Raw genomic sequence first — 13399 nt, 5'->3', positions numbered from 1 at the left:
TGATGTCTATAGTGGTAGGAACGCGATAGATCGTGATCGGAAGTTGAAGGTTCGTGGTTTGAGGACTGGCCTAGCGTTCTATAAACGGCTATTATCACTGGTCAGGACGAGCTTGCAATTTGCAAATGGGAGGAGAGCCGTGGGAAGAAATGCGGGTGGTTCCGGTAAACCTTCTAGGTTCTAACTTGAGCTCTTCCGACTCAACAATATTACTGCCCTCAGATCTCCAATGCTCGCCCGCGCACCACACTCCCTGCGTGCACAAGTTGCGCGTACTCGTGTCGCCCCCTCTGCACGCTTTGTGCATGGCCATGGCGAATATCATGTACGTGTCCTTCGTCTTTCACCCGTTCAGCACCCCATCTATTCCCTCCCTAGCACTTGCCATTTGAGTGGCCTGGAAAGAAACGACTATCGTTCGGTATCAAGCTCACCGCTTTCCTGGTAACAGGGTTCAGCATTCCTTTCGCGGCTGCCAAATTTCAATTGTACGTGATTATTCAATACCATCAATACCATCAATACAACCACACTGACACTTGCTAACAGAAACAAGTCTGCTGCAACATAGACTGTGTAGGGCATTCGACACACAACACAATTTTTGCGTCTTGTCAATGTCTATATCTGGAATCTGAACTCGAACCAAACTTCATGAATGTTTGAACAGTTGTTAGTTAACCTCCATCGCATCATTATGATCTTCTTCAGTCATGGCGTTCTGCCCCTCCTCAAGATCAGCCAGCATTTTTTCCAACCTATTCTTGTAGTCTTTCTTTCCAACCTGTGTTCGGTTTCTGCAGCTGCAGTTGTGAGCCATAAAGCTGGGGTCCCCTTCCAGTGCATCGAGGGCGGCAGTGGACGCCATGCGCCCTGCGATATACCCGGTCGACTCCGTGGCGCTTGCTAGGATAATGTCGTGAACAATAACTAGAGGATGGCTCATCAGCTCGCTCCACATGGACGCTACTTCAATCCTACCGTCACAACGAGTTCCGTCGGTTTCACCAAGTTTTTGTTTCTCGATGGAGAACTGTTGGCAACCCTGAGTCTGCATGATTTCGAACAGGATTTTGGTGGGGTGATGCGATAATGTCTTGATTGTGACATGCTGGTCGTAAAAAGGTTTAAGGATTGTCTTGAACATCAATTCTACGCCGTCAGATGTAAAGCCGTCTGAGATATAAAGTGCACCGATGATCGACTCTACAACATCAGAAAGAATCTATAGTCGCGTGTCAGTTCATTCTGCTCGGGGACAAGCTGTAAACATACCTTAGGTGGCTCCATATCAAGCCAGTACTGCCCTGGAGGCCTCCCGTCCCTGACTGCCTTTTGATGTTCTTCCTGGCGTCTTGTCTCCAGCTGCTCAGCATATGACTGAATGCTGTTTCCGAGAGCGTACGACTCGTAAAGAAGATATGCATGTAACCCAGTCCGGACGCAGACTGCTGCCAAAGCTGAATTTGACACCATAGCGGACTAAAGAAGTGTCTGGTGAGATCACAATCAAGGTACGAAGCGTATATTCACCTTCAATAGTGTCATTGCTCCAGGGGACATGTGGTCATCCCTGTTAAAGACATGTCGTACTACCACTGCGAATGCAAATCAAACCATTGCCACGCAGAGAAGGAACTACGTACAAAAATCTAGCACTGCATCCCCCAGGAATTCAAGTCGCTCATAGCACGTATTTTCGTATCCATGAATTGAACCATGAGTCTATAAGAGGGTCAACTGATGGTGATCGAAGAAAGATGACACATACGAGAGCTTGAGAGAGCAAGTGTGGGTACTTGAAACTAGCTCCGATGATCCCTTCCACTGCCGAAAGAGTGCCAACGCGGAGCCTTGGCGTGACATTTGAGGGGGGAGCAAGAGCTTTCTGACGGAAATCTTCCCATTGTTCGACATTAGCGACAGGTAATCGGAGGGCCTTGATCACTCTGAGCGCAACGTCGCGACCTCCAGAAAGATACGCTGCTCCTATAATAGCCTCTGCGACATCGGCGATCGTCTACCAAAATAAATGAGATAATTCCAACAGATAAAATATCCTTTCCACCTTGTCTCCGAGCCACTGTGTTATGTTATCGTCGGGGGCCTTGTGTTTCATCTTTGACTGGGAGGTCGAATGCATAGTAGAAGCATTGATATCATTGACGGGAGCCTGTGTCATGGTATCAATTGCCATCCCACCATTGCCACTGGACGACGTGAGATCGTTGGACCTCCCCAGATGCTGCAGAGATAGGTCTTGAATCGTGAAGTTTGGAGGTTGCCACAATTTATAGCTGAACGTCTTTCCCTGTATGTATGATGGCAGACCAATGGAAAGAGCGCACTGCGTGAGCACCTTGTTGCTGATAATGTGCTGCCGTGCCTTGTGCAATGCGCCCTCACTCAAAGCAGGGTTAAAAACGAACACGTAAACAGAACTGAAATATTTCAAAAATGAATCGCCTTGCATTATAGCATGAGCATTGTGCACAATAAGGATCGGGTAGACCTTACCAAGGAGCTCCAGCCTTTCGTAGTCTGTTTCGAAGGTCGCAGAGGGAGCGAAGACGGCGGACAGCAAATGTTGTTCCAGGATCATATTTGCGAAGAAGTGTGCATTGAGCTCCTTCACAATCAAGAAATCATCGATTCGTCGAGTGATGGATGGTAAAAGTAACGCAGTGCGGTATATACTGGTTCACGGACCTTTGCATGAGCATAGCGATGGACCATGCCAAGAACACTCACCTCGCTGGAATTGTACACTTGCCACAGAGCTCCGGTATGAGATCTACCCAGTATCAGCTACGCAGTTTACCAAAGTTAGAGGAGCAGCTTACATTTCGGACCTGTCTTGTTGGTCTCTATAAGAGGCTTGTGGACGGGATTCAGGCGGTTTAGTAAAGTAGCAGCCTTGGATACCTCTATTAGAGGCTGATTGTTATCCTGGAGGCTCTGGAAGCCCTTGCGACGCGCTCTGCAATACTCCAGAATGTTCGCATATTCCATCTCGCGCTGGAATGATATAGATCAAGGATCAGTAGATTGACCATCAATGACGGTCACTTACTGGGCTGTCTGGAGGTTTGCTCATTGGCGATAAATCCGGTCGTAAGCGGACAACATAGCATCGTCGAGTGAATTCGACTAATCTATCCTGGACGACTGCATCCTCAAATTCGCTTGGGTCTCGTAGGCTATCGGAACTGAAACGCGTGATATAGTTGCTGTTGGCTCGTGCCACAGCTTGCCAGTCAATGGCATCGTGTAAGTCGATCAAGTTAGACCACGAGACATCCTTGGCTTGGGAAGGAAGTAGCGGTGCAATAAAGTATGCCATTTTTTCCATCGAACATACAAATGCTTTGTTGGCGATCGTGCGGCAAATTCTGAGTGTATACGAGTGAAGATCATTGAGACGCTCGCCATCAAAGCTAACGGCGGGACCTCGTGCATTCTTGACAGTGGCAAAAACGCCATAGAAAAACAATTTGAAGGGTTCTAGATGAGGTAATGGCTGACGTGTTAGAATGATGATAGGTGCATAAGGTTCGGATGGGCCTTCTGGATTGCCTACGGAAACGACGACGGGGAAGAGGCGTTCTTTAGAATTTTGTAATGAGTTGACCCAGAAGTCTGGCCTTTTTCGCATGTAGCAACTGTTTCCAGAAACCATATCTGATTTCAATAGGGAAGGGTTCGCGTAAGCGGTCTCGTCAGACCGACGTGGGGTATAGATCAGGCGGTAGTCCAGACCGCTTAGCTCAAATAATTGTAGGCAAAATTGATAGGCTCCTGAGCGACGTGCATGGGTGGGCGTTAAGCGTGGAGGACCCTGAATCGTCTGCAAAGGCAGTCCAGGCGGCAGTGTCACAGTGCACACGAATTGTTGAACCCCACCCATGCTGGGTATGGGTATGGGATGGACAACAAACAGAGGGTGAGGAGATGGATTTGTAATGCTGCGCTGAAGACTTGTAGCGATGCGGAACACAGCAAGTAAGGCATCGTCTTCAAATAATCGACCACCATTGACTGGGTCTCCTATTGAGACCTCTGGCCTGGAAGCTGTCTCTTCGTCCGAGCGGTAAGGGTTGCCAGTTTCCTTCAATGGACAAGATGGTATTGAGGAATTTCCCCCTTGTGACACCACCTCGATCCACTTGTCATCAACAGCTGGACCGCTATACTCTTGAAGAATCCGGCGATGTAGGTCATTCCCTTTCTCAGCCATATGTATAAGATGTCCATCAGGCACCATTGTATGCGCACAAGCAAATGTATAGGAAAGCTGGCTCTCGAACAAGTTGTACCTGGAACACATGTGAATGAAGCACAACTAGTAGAAGAGTGATATGCACCGTATAAAGACATTGGCACGCGGAAGGTCGATATCTTCCAAGTTTTTGATTAGAATGAGGAGGTTAAACTTTCCATTCGCGAAGTTATCGAGCAATTCGCGCTGTCATGATACGTTTCAACCAACCATATTCCAGGTAACAAGACTTCACATACCTGCTCGTGACCATCAGTGACAAGGAGTTCACTAGTCAAAGCATAAGGTCGAATGAAAACCAATTCGTCAATCATGGTTCTCATGATATCCACCATAATAGTCGCCACTTCGGACCGTTGGACTACAGTGTGGACCCTTTGTCAACTGCGATGAAGATAGATAGTCTCATACACACCCAAGACGATTCCACAGAACTTGTCCCCGTAAGCTCCACATGATTTGAGAACATGGATTAACTGCACGAACTTGGGCGTTACATTGAAGCCCCTGGAAGAAAGGTTTAAGTTCGGCATGGCGAACACCCAGTTTTTGACCAGATCGCGAATTTTGTTAGCGATCTCAAAATTGGGCTCGTCATCGTCATTCCTGTTGGCAGCATATTCTCTGATGGCCCTACGCCAGACGAGATCACTGGCACATAAGCCGACCTCGACCAGAGCATAGCGGGCAGCGCGAAACGTATTTGTAAACGAAGATTCCTCTGGATCAATCTCGTGGAGAGCCTCCATTAATCTGGATTCTGCGTTTGGCAAAAGTGCATCATAGAGAATGACGGCCTCAAGAGGACGACTGTCGGACGCACAAAGCACAGGTTTCGAAGTTAGAGATTCGGAAGGATCCTGAAGCATGGCACGATTCAGGACAACACCATCGGTGGCTAGAGGTGCCAATGCGCTATTATTTAAACCAGGCTGGTCACCGCCAGCCTCACACGACTGGGTATCCTGATTCATGTCGCACTTCAAGTTAGCATCTGGATGGCTACTAGTAGCACCAGATGTTTCTTTCCAGATGCTTAACATCGTGACTTCTTCTGCAGATGAGAAGCGTAATGGCCGCAAAGGATACAAGGGATAACAACGTGACGGGGACAGCAGCAGATTGAAGTCCTTTAGCAAGAACAACGTTTGAGGTCCTGAAGTAGTAAGTACTATAATTACGGCTGGCGTGACTCTGGCGTGACTTCGGCATTGTGACCACCTCGGTTCGATGTTGAACCACACGTGTGCATGAGCGCTCTACAGCGCTCAACCCATGAAAGCTACTGGTCTACTATCAGCGGACGGCTGCCCTGCATAGGCTGCAGGAGTAATGGTAAACAATACATCGCTAATCCTTTCTATCGTAGACTGCTTCAGCCCCAATCTTGCACAACGATCGGTGGCAAGGGCTCGAGTTTCCTCCGATCCATGCCTACCTGCGCGTTTGCCTACGACAGGTACGTCGTAGCATCATCTTCCTCACATCATACCCAACATATCTTAAGGCTTTTTACAGCGAGAGGCCGAACAGAACGCACCAAGGGCGGTATTGAGACAATTACGACGCAGTCCCACACCACCTAGTCCAACTACCGAATACCATGATGCGACAGAGGATGCCCCACCTCACGTCGAGAGAAGGGGCAGTGTCTCCTCAGAATCAGATCAAACGTCTTCGACACGGTCTTTGTTTTCGTTTTCCAGAAGCCAACCCTCAGGGGGTTGGAAAGAGCCTCAAGTATGTTGCTAACATCCGTCCCTACCAGTGCACGATATTCATATATTGCATTTCACTAGCCCTTTGAAGTCTTTCGTGCTATAGAGCGCAAGGATATCATGTTTCTGATGGAAGTTCGCGATCGTGCTTTCCCTGTAGTTCAAACACCTTGTTTCTCTTCCTCATACTGATGATCCCTCAGTTACTACTTCGCAAAACCGGAGATGCTACCCCTCTTCTTCACGCTATGCGTATCGGACAGTCTCATCGTGACGTTGCTATCTTATTGCTTGGAGCTTTCTCTCGTTGGATCAATCATCTGGAAGACAGCGAGATCAATCTCCCACGGACAAGAGTTATCCTCAAGGCTCTGCGTTAGTCTACATAGGTTCAAGCAGTCCCTAATGAGCGGCTAACCATGTGGCAGGAACAAATCTCAAGCTCGGCATAGATTATGGTCTCTATAAATCTCAGAGCGATCTCGTGGCATCTTTTATGCAAACGCTGGTAATGAGCGAGGGCGAAAAGTGGATTCGTGCCCAGGTATCATCGGCGTCTCTGGCCTTGAGATCTGGCAATGCCGGAAAACCTGTTTCCACTGCTGAGGCGGCGGTGCGCAAGTTCGCCACTAAAGAACTAAGCAAAGCAGATGCAATCGCTGCCCTGGAGGATTAGTAGGTCATTCTCGATTTGGTATTACCTCACTCAATGAACAAACACACAAGTGTGGCAAATGCTACGACTGACCTTTTACTTCTTGGAGCTTGGGCGATCGCACTGGAATCTATCGAGGGGCAACCAATACCGGTAAGCAATGGGGTCGAATGCTACCAATAACTTACAGCTACCTTGTTTCTAGGTCTATTATTTCGCACGAGATGACAGAGTTTTCAAGGCTTTCATGGACAGAGCAAACACCCACCAAGCTACCATTCGTCGCGTACTTAGCCGGCGCCTGAAGTGGCAATTCCGCGTGCTGCAGAACGTGCTCGAAGGGAGAAACACAACTTATCGAGTGAGTCGTGTGTGCTGCGTGCTATGCGACTCACTCAAAGCTTCTGTCACAGAGAAAAGTGGAAATTTTGACCGAAGAATTGGATGATGGAGATGGGGTGTAGTTTCCGCGGATGGACATGAACCTGATCACACTCTACGTTCAGGTATTGTTTCGTTTAGCCTCTGTCTATCATATTATGTGCAATTTACTGCTGGTGAACATTTCGCAGTTTCCTCAATGCTCTCTGCTCGTACAAGGTGCCCTCGGGATACAAGACCAAATCCTGGTTGGGGCGTATCGTCGAGCAAATATGAAAACATGAACCTTGTGTTCTGTTCGTCAGATGCACATCCTTCACAAACTATTGTGTGGGACCGCGGCGCATATTCCTAGGGTTATTTACACCTACTTCCCAGAATGTGTGTTGCTATTGTCCACGATGAACAACAGCTGATTTATAAGTCATGTTGAGCTATGAAAATGAATCTAAGGGAACCTGTCCGATGCTAGTAAACCACTGTATCTGTTCGCGTGATTGCCATGGTTCGTGCGGTCTGTCGATGTGAAATAGAATCACAGAGCGAGTTTCATTCCTGTGTACCATGCCCAAGCTCCTGTCACCACTAAAGAGAGGACGGCCCAATTCAAGTTCAACTGTACGACTGTGTATAGCCATATTGTTGCGAATTGCGGACACTTGGGGGATAGTCTGTAAACAAGGCATCTTGCCGAAATGGAACGTAACACACCTGTCGCATATTGACAAGCCATGATCCACGGTTTATAAGCCATATCATTCGGGGCCCAACACCAAGGGAAAGTATGAATAGAGCGAGTTGCATTCGAGAATTAGCCTTGTGCCGCGTAGCTAGAGGCGATCAGTCAGAAGGGCACCAAACTGACACAGGTGCATTATACTCACTGTAGAACACAAATATGGACAAAACTGCACAAATTTGAGCACCAAAAATTCTCCATGCATATTTCGAACGTACTGGGTAAGTTTGTGAAGAGCCGTCCAGCAATATCACCAGCAGTTGGGTGCCGTGCATACTGCCGATGTATGAGGCTGTCGCAAACAACAGGAGGTGAGTTGGGAGGCGAGCACCAGGCATAAGCTCACATGTCCATCATGATGAGAAAGAACGTCAACGGCATGATGAACACAACCGCATTGAAGATCTCGTCAGCAAGTGGGAGTGGTTCCACATTGTCTGTAGTCTCCTTAGGTTTTCGTGTCTCAGCTACCTTCCTAAGGACACCAGTTTGTTCTATCAAGCGCCACTGTTCGTCTTCAGATATCTCGACTAAAGGCTTCTGCACGGGCGTTGTCTGCGTTGTCTGGCGCTTCTTAGCCATTGGTCGTGAATTTGAGTTACCCACTGAGTCCTTCAAAGTTCAAGTCGTGGATGCTTGCCGCCGGAATTACCATTTAGGGTCTTACATTTCAAAGGCCTCCCACAAGTCTTCTGGACATACTTGTCAATGATGGAGGACGAGGGAGCCAGATTGCTCGACCTCCTACAAGCACATGGCCAACAATTCCTAAACTCTTTCGATCTCAGCCAACATCCTCGGAAGAAGCAGAAACTAGAAGAGTCCCAAAAGGAACTCGAGAACGAGGATTTCGAGGAGTGGGGAGGTTTCAGCAATGCAGCTGTCTCCACTCACCCATCCGAAGAAAATGACGACGGTTTGTGGTTATCCAGGCTGCTATTCGTTTTCTATAATGGCTATATTATCAGATACTCCCGATGAATATGATGACGGCTTTACCGCCAGTTCCTCCACCAAGATACCAGATGTAGTGGTGTTCTCAGACTCGAGGCAGAAGCCTTCAGAACAGTTCTCGAAAGCTCAGAAAAAAGCTTTCATGGCAAGTCTCATGTATTGCCACCTTCGTGTACTGATACAGGAGTGAACAGTCTTCAAAAGTAGCTAAAGTTACATCTATAATGGAAGTCGATAGGGCCCCACATCGAAACGAGGATGACACACAAAATGATGAGGATATGTGAGTCCTTGACATCGTAATGCTGTTCTCTTACAGATTTTTCTAGCTCGAATGCCCAGAACGACGCTCTCCTCCATCGTTTAGTCCACACAAAATTGTTGTCTGGGTCTTTGAACCCTGCGCTCGACTTGACCCATGCACAACGAGATAAAGCACTGTCCGGTCGTGTCTTAGAAATTGCAGGGAAAGCCAAGCTCGGCAAGGGAGAAGTTGACATTCGCGCTGCAGAACGAAATAAGGCTTCCAAGCGAGTGCGAGAAGGACTGCTAAGGAAGAAGGATGAGCGAGAAAAGCAACAGCTAGAGGAGGTTCGTTTCAGCACGTCTTGCCATCCAATCATATGTCGACAGTGGTTTGCTCTTAGGCCAAAAATTTGGGAAATTACCACCCCACTCTTAAAAGATTGTTTGATACATCATCTGGGTCCTCAGGCCGTCAAAGACGAGTTAGGGGTCTCGGAATGGGAGTGGGCAAGTTTAGTGGGGGGACGCTGAAGCTTAGTAAAGAGGAAATAAATTCGGTGACCGGTCGTGGGGTACATGGCGCAGCCAGGCACGGGCACAATACAAGTCGTAGTCGTAGATGATGTCTCATAGCATTACGATAATTACCCATCATTGCGCAACAGACGTGCTCTTTCATGAAATTCTCAAATGTTGAGGGATTGCATCCCATCAGCGATCTCGTCGACGGGGTGCATGTCTGAGGGATGAGGCCCGTCACGCAACCGACTGGAATTGGAATGCCGGTCATCCGGAAGAGCCCTGCTGATTATCAGAGAGCTGGCTCTCATGGTTTTGCTTGGTCACTCACTGTGGAAATGGCCTTTCGGACATATTCGAGGAAGTATGGCTGCGGTGGCTGTTTGTTCTGTGCATTGATGAGTGTGATCCTCGTGGTTGGTCCTCGGGCTGCCAATCATCCCTTCCATGGTAACCCGTATCTCGTGGCTGTCTGTCTCGGTGATCCCGTGTTCTGTATTCCTTACCTCTGTATTCTCTGTCTCTGTATTCCCTGTCCCGGTAGGGGTCTCTGTATTCCCTCTCTCGGTAAGGGTCTCTGTCGTCTCTATCCCTGTAGCCTCTACCCCTGTGCTCGTGATAGTAGTCATCGTAGTGCCTGTACGATGGACCGGAGTGATATCTATGGGATGAGTAGTCATCGTGGTGCCTATGCGAGGGATCGGAGTGGTATTTATGGGACGGGTAGTCATTATGGTACCTATAAGAGGGATCGGAGTGGTAGTTCTGGGACGAGTAACCCCTGCTACTACTATAAACCATCATCAAGGTCAGTATCATGAATCTCCTATGCATAGTTCATAGACAAACCTTGGGCGTTTTGAACCACGTTGATTGGGATCGATCATGACCACTCGTGGATCTCTGGGATGGCCACTTTCGTGATCGCGGCCATCATAACTATACTCAACACTTGAGTGAATCTACAGAGCCAGCATGACACTGTCGCACCTGTAAAGCTCACGCCCATGATTATCCTGCACAACAAAGGGTGCAGAACGTGGTGCTGGGCGCCCGCTAAAATCACCAGCTCTTCGATCAACTTCAATGCAAGCCAAGGAACAGAATACTAAACCAAATCTTACCTTCCAACTTCATTCCCATATTCATCTTGGAATATAACACTCACCCCGCCAGGGATGACGTAATAGATAGGACCATGCCTGCCTGAGTGAGGGGCCCGGCCGTGCCCAACTGGGTGGATTTCATTGTATCGCATCGGACGAGTCTACAAGTAATCATTATAGTTGTCGGAAGATGTATATCAGTAGCAAACCTCATGGCCGTCCGCATATATATTAGTAGGACTCTTCCCCGGGTAACCACCCGGTGTGTGTATAGAAGCCTGAAAGGTGGCTGTCAGGAAACAGATAGATAAACGGATGAAAAGTGACACACCCCTCTCGTATGAGAGTGACTAGACATTGGCGTCCTGAGCGCCTCGACAGTATGATCGCTCCCTGAGTCAATAGATCTGTCGATGTGGGTGATAGCAGGATCGTCAGGCATGTGACGACCTGAAACATTGCCGTAGCTGAAAGAATCTGCCCGAGTAACTCCATCTCGCATTTGGGAATGTAAAGATGCAGGTTGATCTGGCATCCTTGGGGGACTATGTATAGTATGTCCTTGCTCGGAAAATGTTTCCGAAAATCGACTGTCACCATCGTCTCGCTCAACAGACGGAACAGGGCTCAAAGGGTTTTCTGGTCTTGTGGGGCGGGCGTTGAGAGTTCCCCCTAGGATAGTCTGAGGGTTGTCCACCCGAACGTAGCCATCGTAGTATTCATCTCCGTCAGTAGGTGCACGTGATGGAACAGGAGTGAATACCTGTCCCCATTGAAGTTGAGCTTCATGTAGCTATATACAATGGAATGCAGAGCTTACTGGCTCCACTCTCTACGATCAAGAGAGGTGTGACATCAGCCTAAATCTTGCAACAGATTCATATGCTTACTTTTCTTGGCAGTGTCTCCTGCCTTCTCAGTTGTGGATGAGAAATGGGTTGGTGATAATCTGGTTTTGAAAATTCCTCGCCGTAGTCATTGTAGACTGCGCGATCAGGACGATGATTGTTGGGATTGCGGCCTCCGAATCCCTTGAACATGTTGAATGGCATCGTGACAGATACGTTTGAGAGCTGATGTTAGAACGGACAAAGGCTTGGGAATTTATGGCAGCATGCTGGCACATGAGGCCGCCATGAGTAAACAAGCTTCTTCGGTGCTTCTACAGCATGTCAAATTCGTGTACTGTGTTTAGAAGTAATACTAGTAATCTCCAACGATAACACGGGGGACGGTGAGAAACCCGCAATAATCCGGTAGTCAACTGTGAGCTTTCGGAAGCAACGTCGAACTAACATATCATCTGGAGGAGAATAAATATTCTCATTTCCACTAAATAGTATTGTGGTGGGAACGATAAAAGTCACAGTAATAGGTGAAACAGATCTACCATCAAACAGGGGCGACCACATAAATTTAATCATGTTCTCCTAGCTGCCTTACTTGGGACAAAGCCTGTGCAACCTTGTTGATGGCATCTGCAGCTGATGCAATAGATGCCACGTCCATTTGATTTGCGGTTTCGCAGATCTGCGCAAGTCTTTGTGAGATAGCATCCAAAGACAGCTTGAGTGCCTGAGCAGGGTAATACGCATTGGTAGACGGAACACTTGCATGCTGCGCAAGATCATGAGAGGATCATAAAATAATTATGAGCACCGTACTGACCAGACGTTCGCTATTATTAGCCAAGTCTCGTGTAGGTTTCGGAATATTGATCGTCAACTAATGACACATCAGCTTACTCGACGATTGATTATTTCAAAAGACAACTACCTTTGACGACTCTGACGCAGGAAGTAATGGCGAAGACTAGGATCTATGTCAACTATGACCTGAGCAGGTGGAAGAACTTTTGGTACCTGTGAAGGTATATTGCGCATCACTGCTTTTCCTTTGTCACGAGAGCCCAATGTCATCGGAGCACTTGACATAGAGTTTCCAGCCCCCGAGCTGGATCCTGTTCCAATTGCAGGTGGAGCTGGGACAAGGCGCTGCCACCCTTCAGAGACATCAGTAACGTAGACCGTCCCACAAACAACGCATTCCTGACCCTGATGAACGATTTCTATATAAAAGAACTGTGAAGAATAGCTCACCTTGCGAGGATCTCTCTCCTCTCCGCCTTTTGGAGGTCTTACAAGAGGTACGCCGTAACACCTGATGTTCGGACATTCTTCACCAAGCATCGCCCATCCCTTCAAAAGACGCTTCCCAATCTCTGCAGATGCTTGGTCAGATTGTTGCCGCCTGCGGATTATCTCTTCGGTGTCAATGGGAGGGGCAAACGTTGGGGAGCTCAAAGCGCTGGATAGCTCTGTAGGAGGAGTTGATGGTCGCGAATTAGATTCATGAGTTGACGATGAATTTGTTGATGAAGAATTAGACTGCGTCGATGTAGCTGTGGATAAGGTAGGCTGTATCATTGGCCAGAGGACGACGGTTAGGCAGTTCCTTACATTGTTGAGGACCATTGCAATTCACGCAAAGGTGAGTTACCGGTGATCCATTGTTAGGTGACCTCATGAGAGGAACACCGCAACACGCCGGGGACGGGCATGTTGTGTCTGTTAACACCTATGAAGAATTATATGAAAGTGAGATGGGTGGCTGATACAAGAAACAGAAACCACCTGACCCAGCCTTTTATCATGTATTCTCCAAGTTTGCTGGATACGTCGACGATACTTGTGCTCATCTTTAAATTACTACTGCAGGGCCGTAGTAGTTGCAATAGGGATTTCGAGAGGAAGCCGTTCATAATAAATTAGCCTTTCGATCTGACAACCACGTGATCAACGG

General features: G+C 48.0%; 7 protein-coding genes across 7 annotated transcripts; 3 read left to right on the top strand and 4 right to left on the bottom strand.

Annotated features, from left to right (window-relative positions):
- Nucleotides 1–208: 208 nt before the first annotated feature.
- F5891DRAFT_1000962 (uncharacterized protein) lies at nucleotides 209–5462 on the bottom strand. The gene is made up of 15 exons (XM_041360139.1): nucleotides 4695–5462; nucleotides 4519–4640; nucleotides 4365–4465; nucleotides 3074–4316; nucleotides 2844–3018; nucleotides 2752–2794; nucleotides 2518–2696; nucleotides 2069–2466; nucleotides 1772–2020; nucleotides 1647–1725; nucleotides 1534–1598; nucleotides 1276–1482; nucleotides 982–1225; nucleotides 550–930; nucleotides 209–488 (listed from the first exon to the last, which is right to left on the bottom strand). The coding sequence occupies exons 1-14, from the start codon at nucleotides 5320–5322 to the stop codon at nucleotides 674–676; spliced, it is 3990 nt and encodes a 1329-aa protein (XP_041232867.1). The 5' UTR covers nucleotides 5323–5462; the 3' UTR covers nucleotides 209–488; nucleotides 550–673.
- F5891DRAFT_1181586 (uncharacterized protein) lies at nucleotides 230–571 on the top strand (the record flags this gene model as incomplete). Its single annotated transcript, XM_041366049.1, has 3 exons — nucleotides 230–325; nucleotides 379–488; nucleotides 550–571. The coding sequence occupies 3 exons, from the start codon at nucleotides 230–232 to the stop codon at nucleotides 569–571; spliced, it is 228 nt and encodes a 75-aa protein (XP_041232868.1).
- A 149-nt stretch (nucleotides 5463–5611) lies between the features above and the next one.
- F5891DRAFT_1125198 (uncharacterized protein) lies at nucleotides 5612–7116 on the top strand (the record flags this gene model as incomplete). The annotated part of the gene is made up of 8 exons (XM_041363945.1): nucleotides 5612–5738; nucleotides 5787–6019; nucleotides 6079–6153; nucleotides 6201–6372; nucleotides 6426–6672; nucleotides 6724–6805; nucleotides 6858–7013; nucleotides 7066–7116. 8 exons carry the CDS (start codon nucleotides 5612–5614, stop codon nucleotides 7114–7116), a joined length of 1143 nt encoding a protein of 380 aa, XP_041232866.1.
- Nucleotides 7117–7568: 452 nt separating this feature from the next.
- F5891DRAFT_940154 (uncharacterized protein) lies at nucleotides 7569–8354 on the bottom strand (the record flags this gene model as incomplete). The annotated part of the gene is made up of 5 exons (XM_041374267.1): nucleotides 7569–7691; nucleotides 7745–7863; nucleotides 7918–7941; nucleotides 7991–8064; nucleotides 8119–8354. 5 exons carry the CDS (start codon nucleotides 8352–8354, stop codon nucleotides 7569–7571), a joined length of 576 nt encoding a protein of 191 aa, XP_041232865.1.
- Nucleotides 8355–8459: 105 nt separating this feature from the next.
- On the top strand, nucleotides 8460–9707 carry F5891DRAFT_365452 (uncharacterized protein). Its single transcript, XM_041371559.1, has 5 exons — nucleotides 8460–8688; nucleotides 8741–8871; nucleotides 8921–9009; nucleotides 9056–9317; nucleotides 9374–9707. Exons 1-5 carry the CDS (start codon nucleotides 8481–8483, stop codon nucleotides 9593–9595), a joined length of 912 nt encoding a protein of 303 aa, XP_041232864.1. The 5' UTR covers nucleotides 8460–8480; the 3' UTR covers nucleotides 9596–9707.
- Nucleotides 9708–10420: 713 nt separating this feature from the next.
- Nucleotides 10421–11790, bottom strand: F5891DRAFT_365473 (uncharacterized protein). Its single transcript, XM_041371560.1, has 6 exons — nucleotides 11488–11790; nucleotides 11418–11429; nucleotides 10929–11360; nucleotides 10807–10875; nucleotides 10482–10758; nucleotides 10421–10430 (listed from the first exon to the last, which is right to left on the bottom strand). Exons 1-5 carry the CDS (start codon nucleotides 11647–11649, stop codon nucleotides 10612–10614), a joined length of 822 nt encoding a protein of 273 aa, XP_041232863.1. The 5' UTR covers nucleotides 11650–11790; the 3' UTR covers nucleotides 10421–10430; nucleotides 10482–10611.
- Nucleotides 11600–13295, bottom strand: F5891DRAFT_1230842 (uncharacterized protein; the record flags this gene model as incomplete). Its single annotated transcript, XM_041369570.1, has 5 exons — nucleotides 11600–12214; nucleotides 12460–12645; nucleotides 12697–12998; nucleotides 13057–13174; nucleotides 13236–13295. 5 exons carry the CDS (start codon nucleotides 13293–13295, stop codon nucleotides 12014–12016), a joined length of 867 nt encoding a protein of 288 aa, XP_041232862.1. The 3' UTR covers nucleotides 11600–12013.
- Between the last annotated feature and the right edge of the window lie 104 nt (nucleotides 13296–13399).

This window comes from Suillus fuscotomentosus (genome assembly GCF_016647785.1).
Source record: "Suillus fuscotomentosus strain FC203 chromosome Unknown F5891scaffold_3, whole genome shotgun sequence".
Lineage (NCBI taxonomy): Eukaryota > Fungi > Basidiomycota > Agaricomycetes > Boletales > Suillaceae > Suillus > Suillus fuscotomentosus.
This window is presented reverse-complemented; position numbering and strand designations above follow the sequence as displayed.

Coding starts and splice junctions, on each gene's coding strand:
- F5891DRAFT_365452 (XM_041371559.1), top strand. CDS start 8,481: ATGATGGAGGACGAGGGAGCCAGATTGCTCGACCTCCTACAAGCACAT. Junction 8,689..8,740: donor ATCCGAAGAAAATGACGACG/GTTTGTGGTTAT, acceptor CTATATTATCAG/ATACTCCCGATGAATATGAT. Junction 9,318..9,373: donor AAAAGCAACAGCTAGAGGAG/GTTCGTTTCAGC, acceptor GTTTGCTCTTAG/GCCAAAAATTTGGGAAATTA.
- F5891DRAFT_1000962 (XM_041360139.1), bottom strand. CDS start 5,322: ATGTTAAGCATCTGGAAAGAAACATCTGGTGCTACTAGTAGCCATCCA. Junction 2,697..2,751: donor AAGTGTACAATTCCAGCGAG/GTGAGTGTTCTT, acceptor TCCGTGAACCAG/TATATACCGCACTGCGTTAC. Junction 1,226..1,275: donor TTGATATGGAGCCACCTAAG/GTATGTTTACAG, acceptor ACGCGACTATAG/ATTCTTTCTGATGTTGTAGA.
- F5891DRAFT_365473 (XM_041371560.1), bottom strand. CDS start 11,649: ATGCCATTCAACATGTTCAAGGGATTCGGAGGCCGCAATCCCAACAAT. Junction 10,876..10,928: donor GTCACTCTCATACGAGAGGG/GTGTGTCACTTT, acceptor GCCACCTTTCAG/GCTTCTATACACACACCGGG. Junction 10,759..10,806: donor TATATGCGGACGGCCATGAG/GTTTGCTACTGA, acceptor GATTACTTGTAG/ACTCGTCCGATGCGATACAA.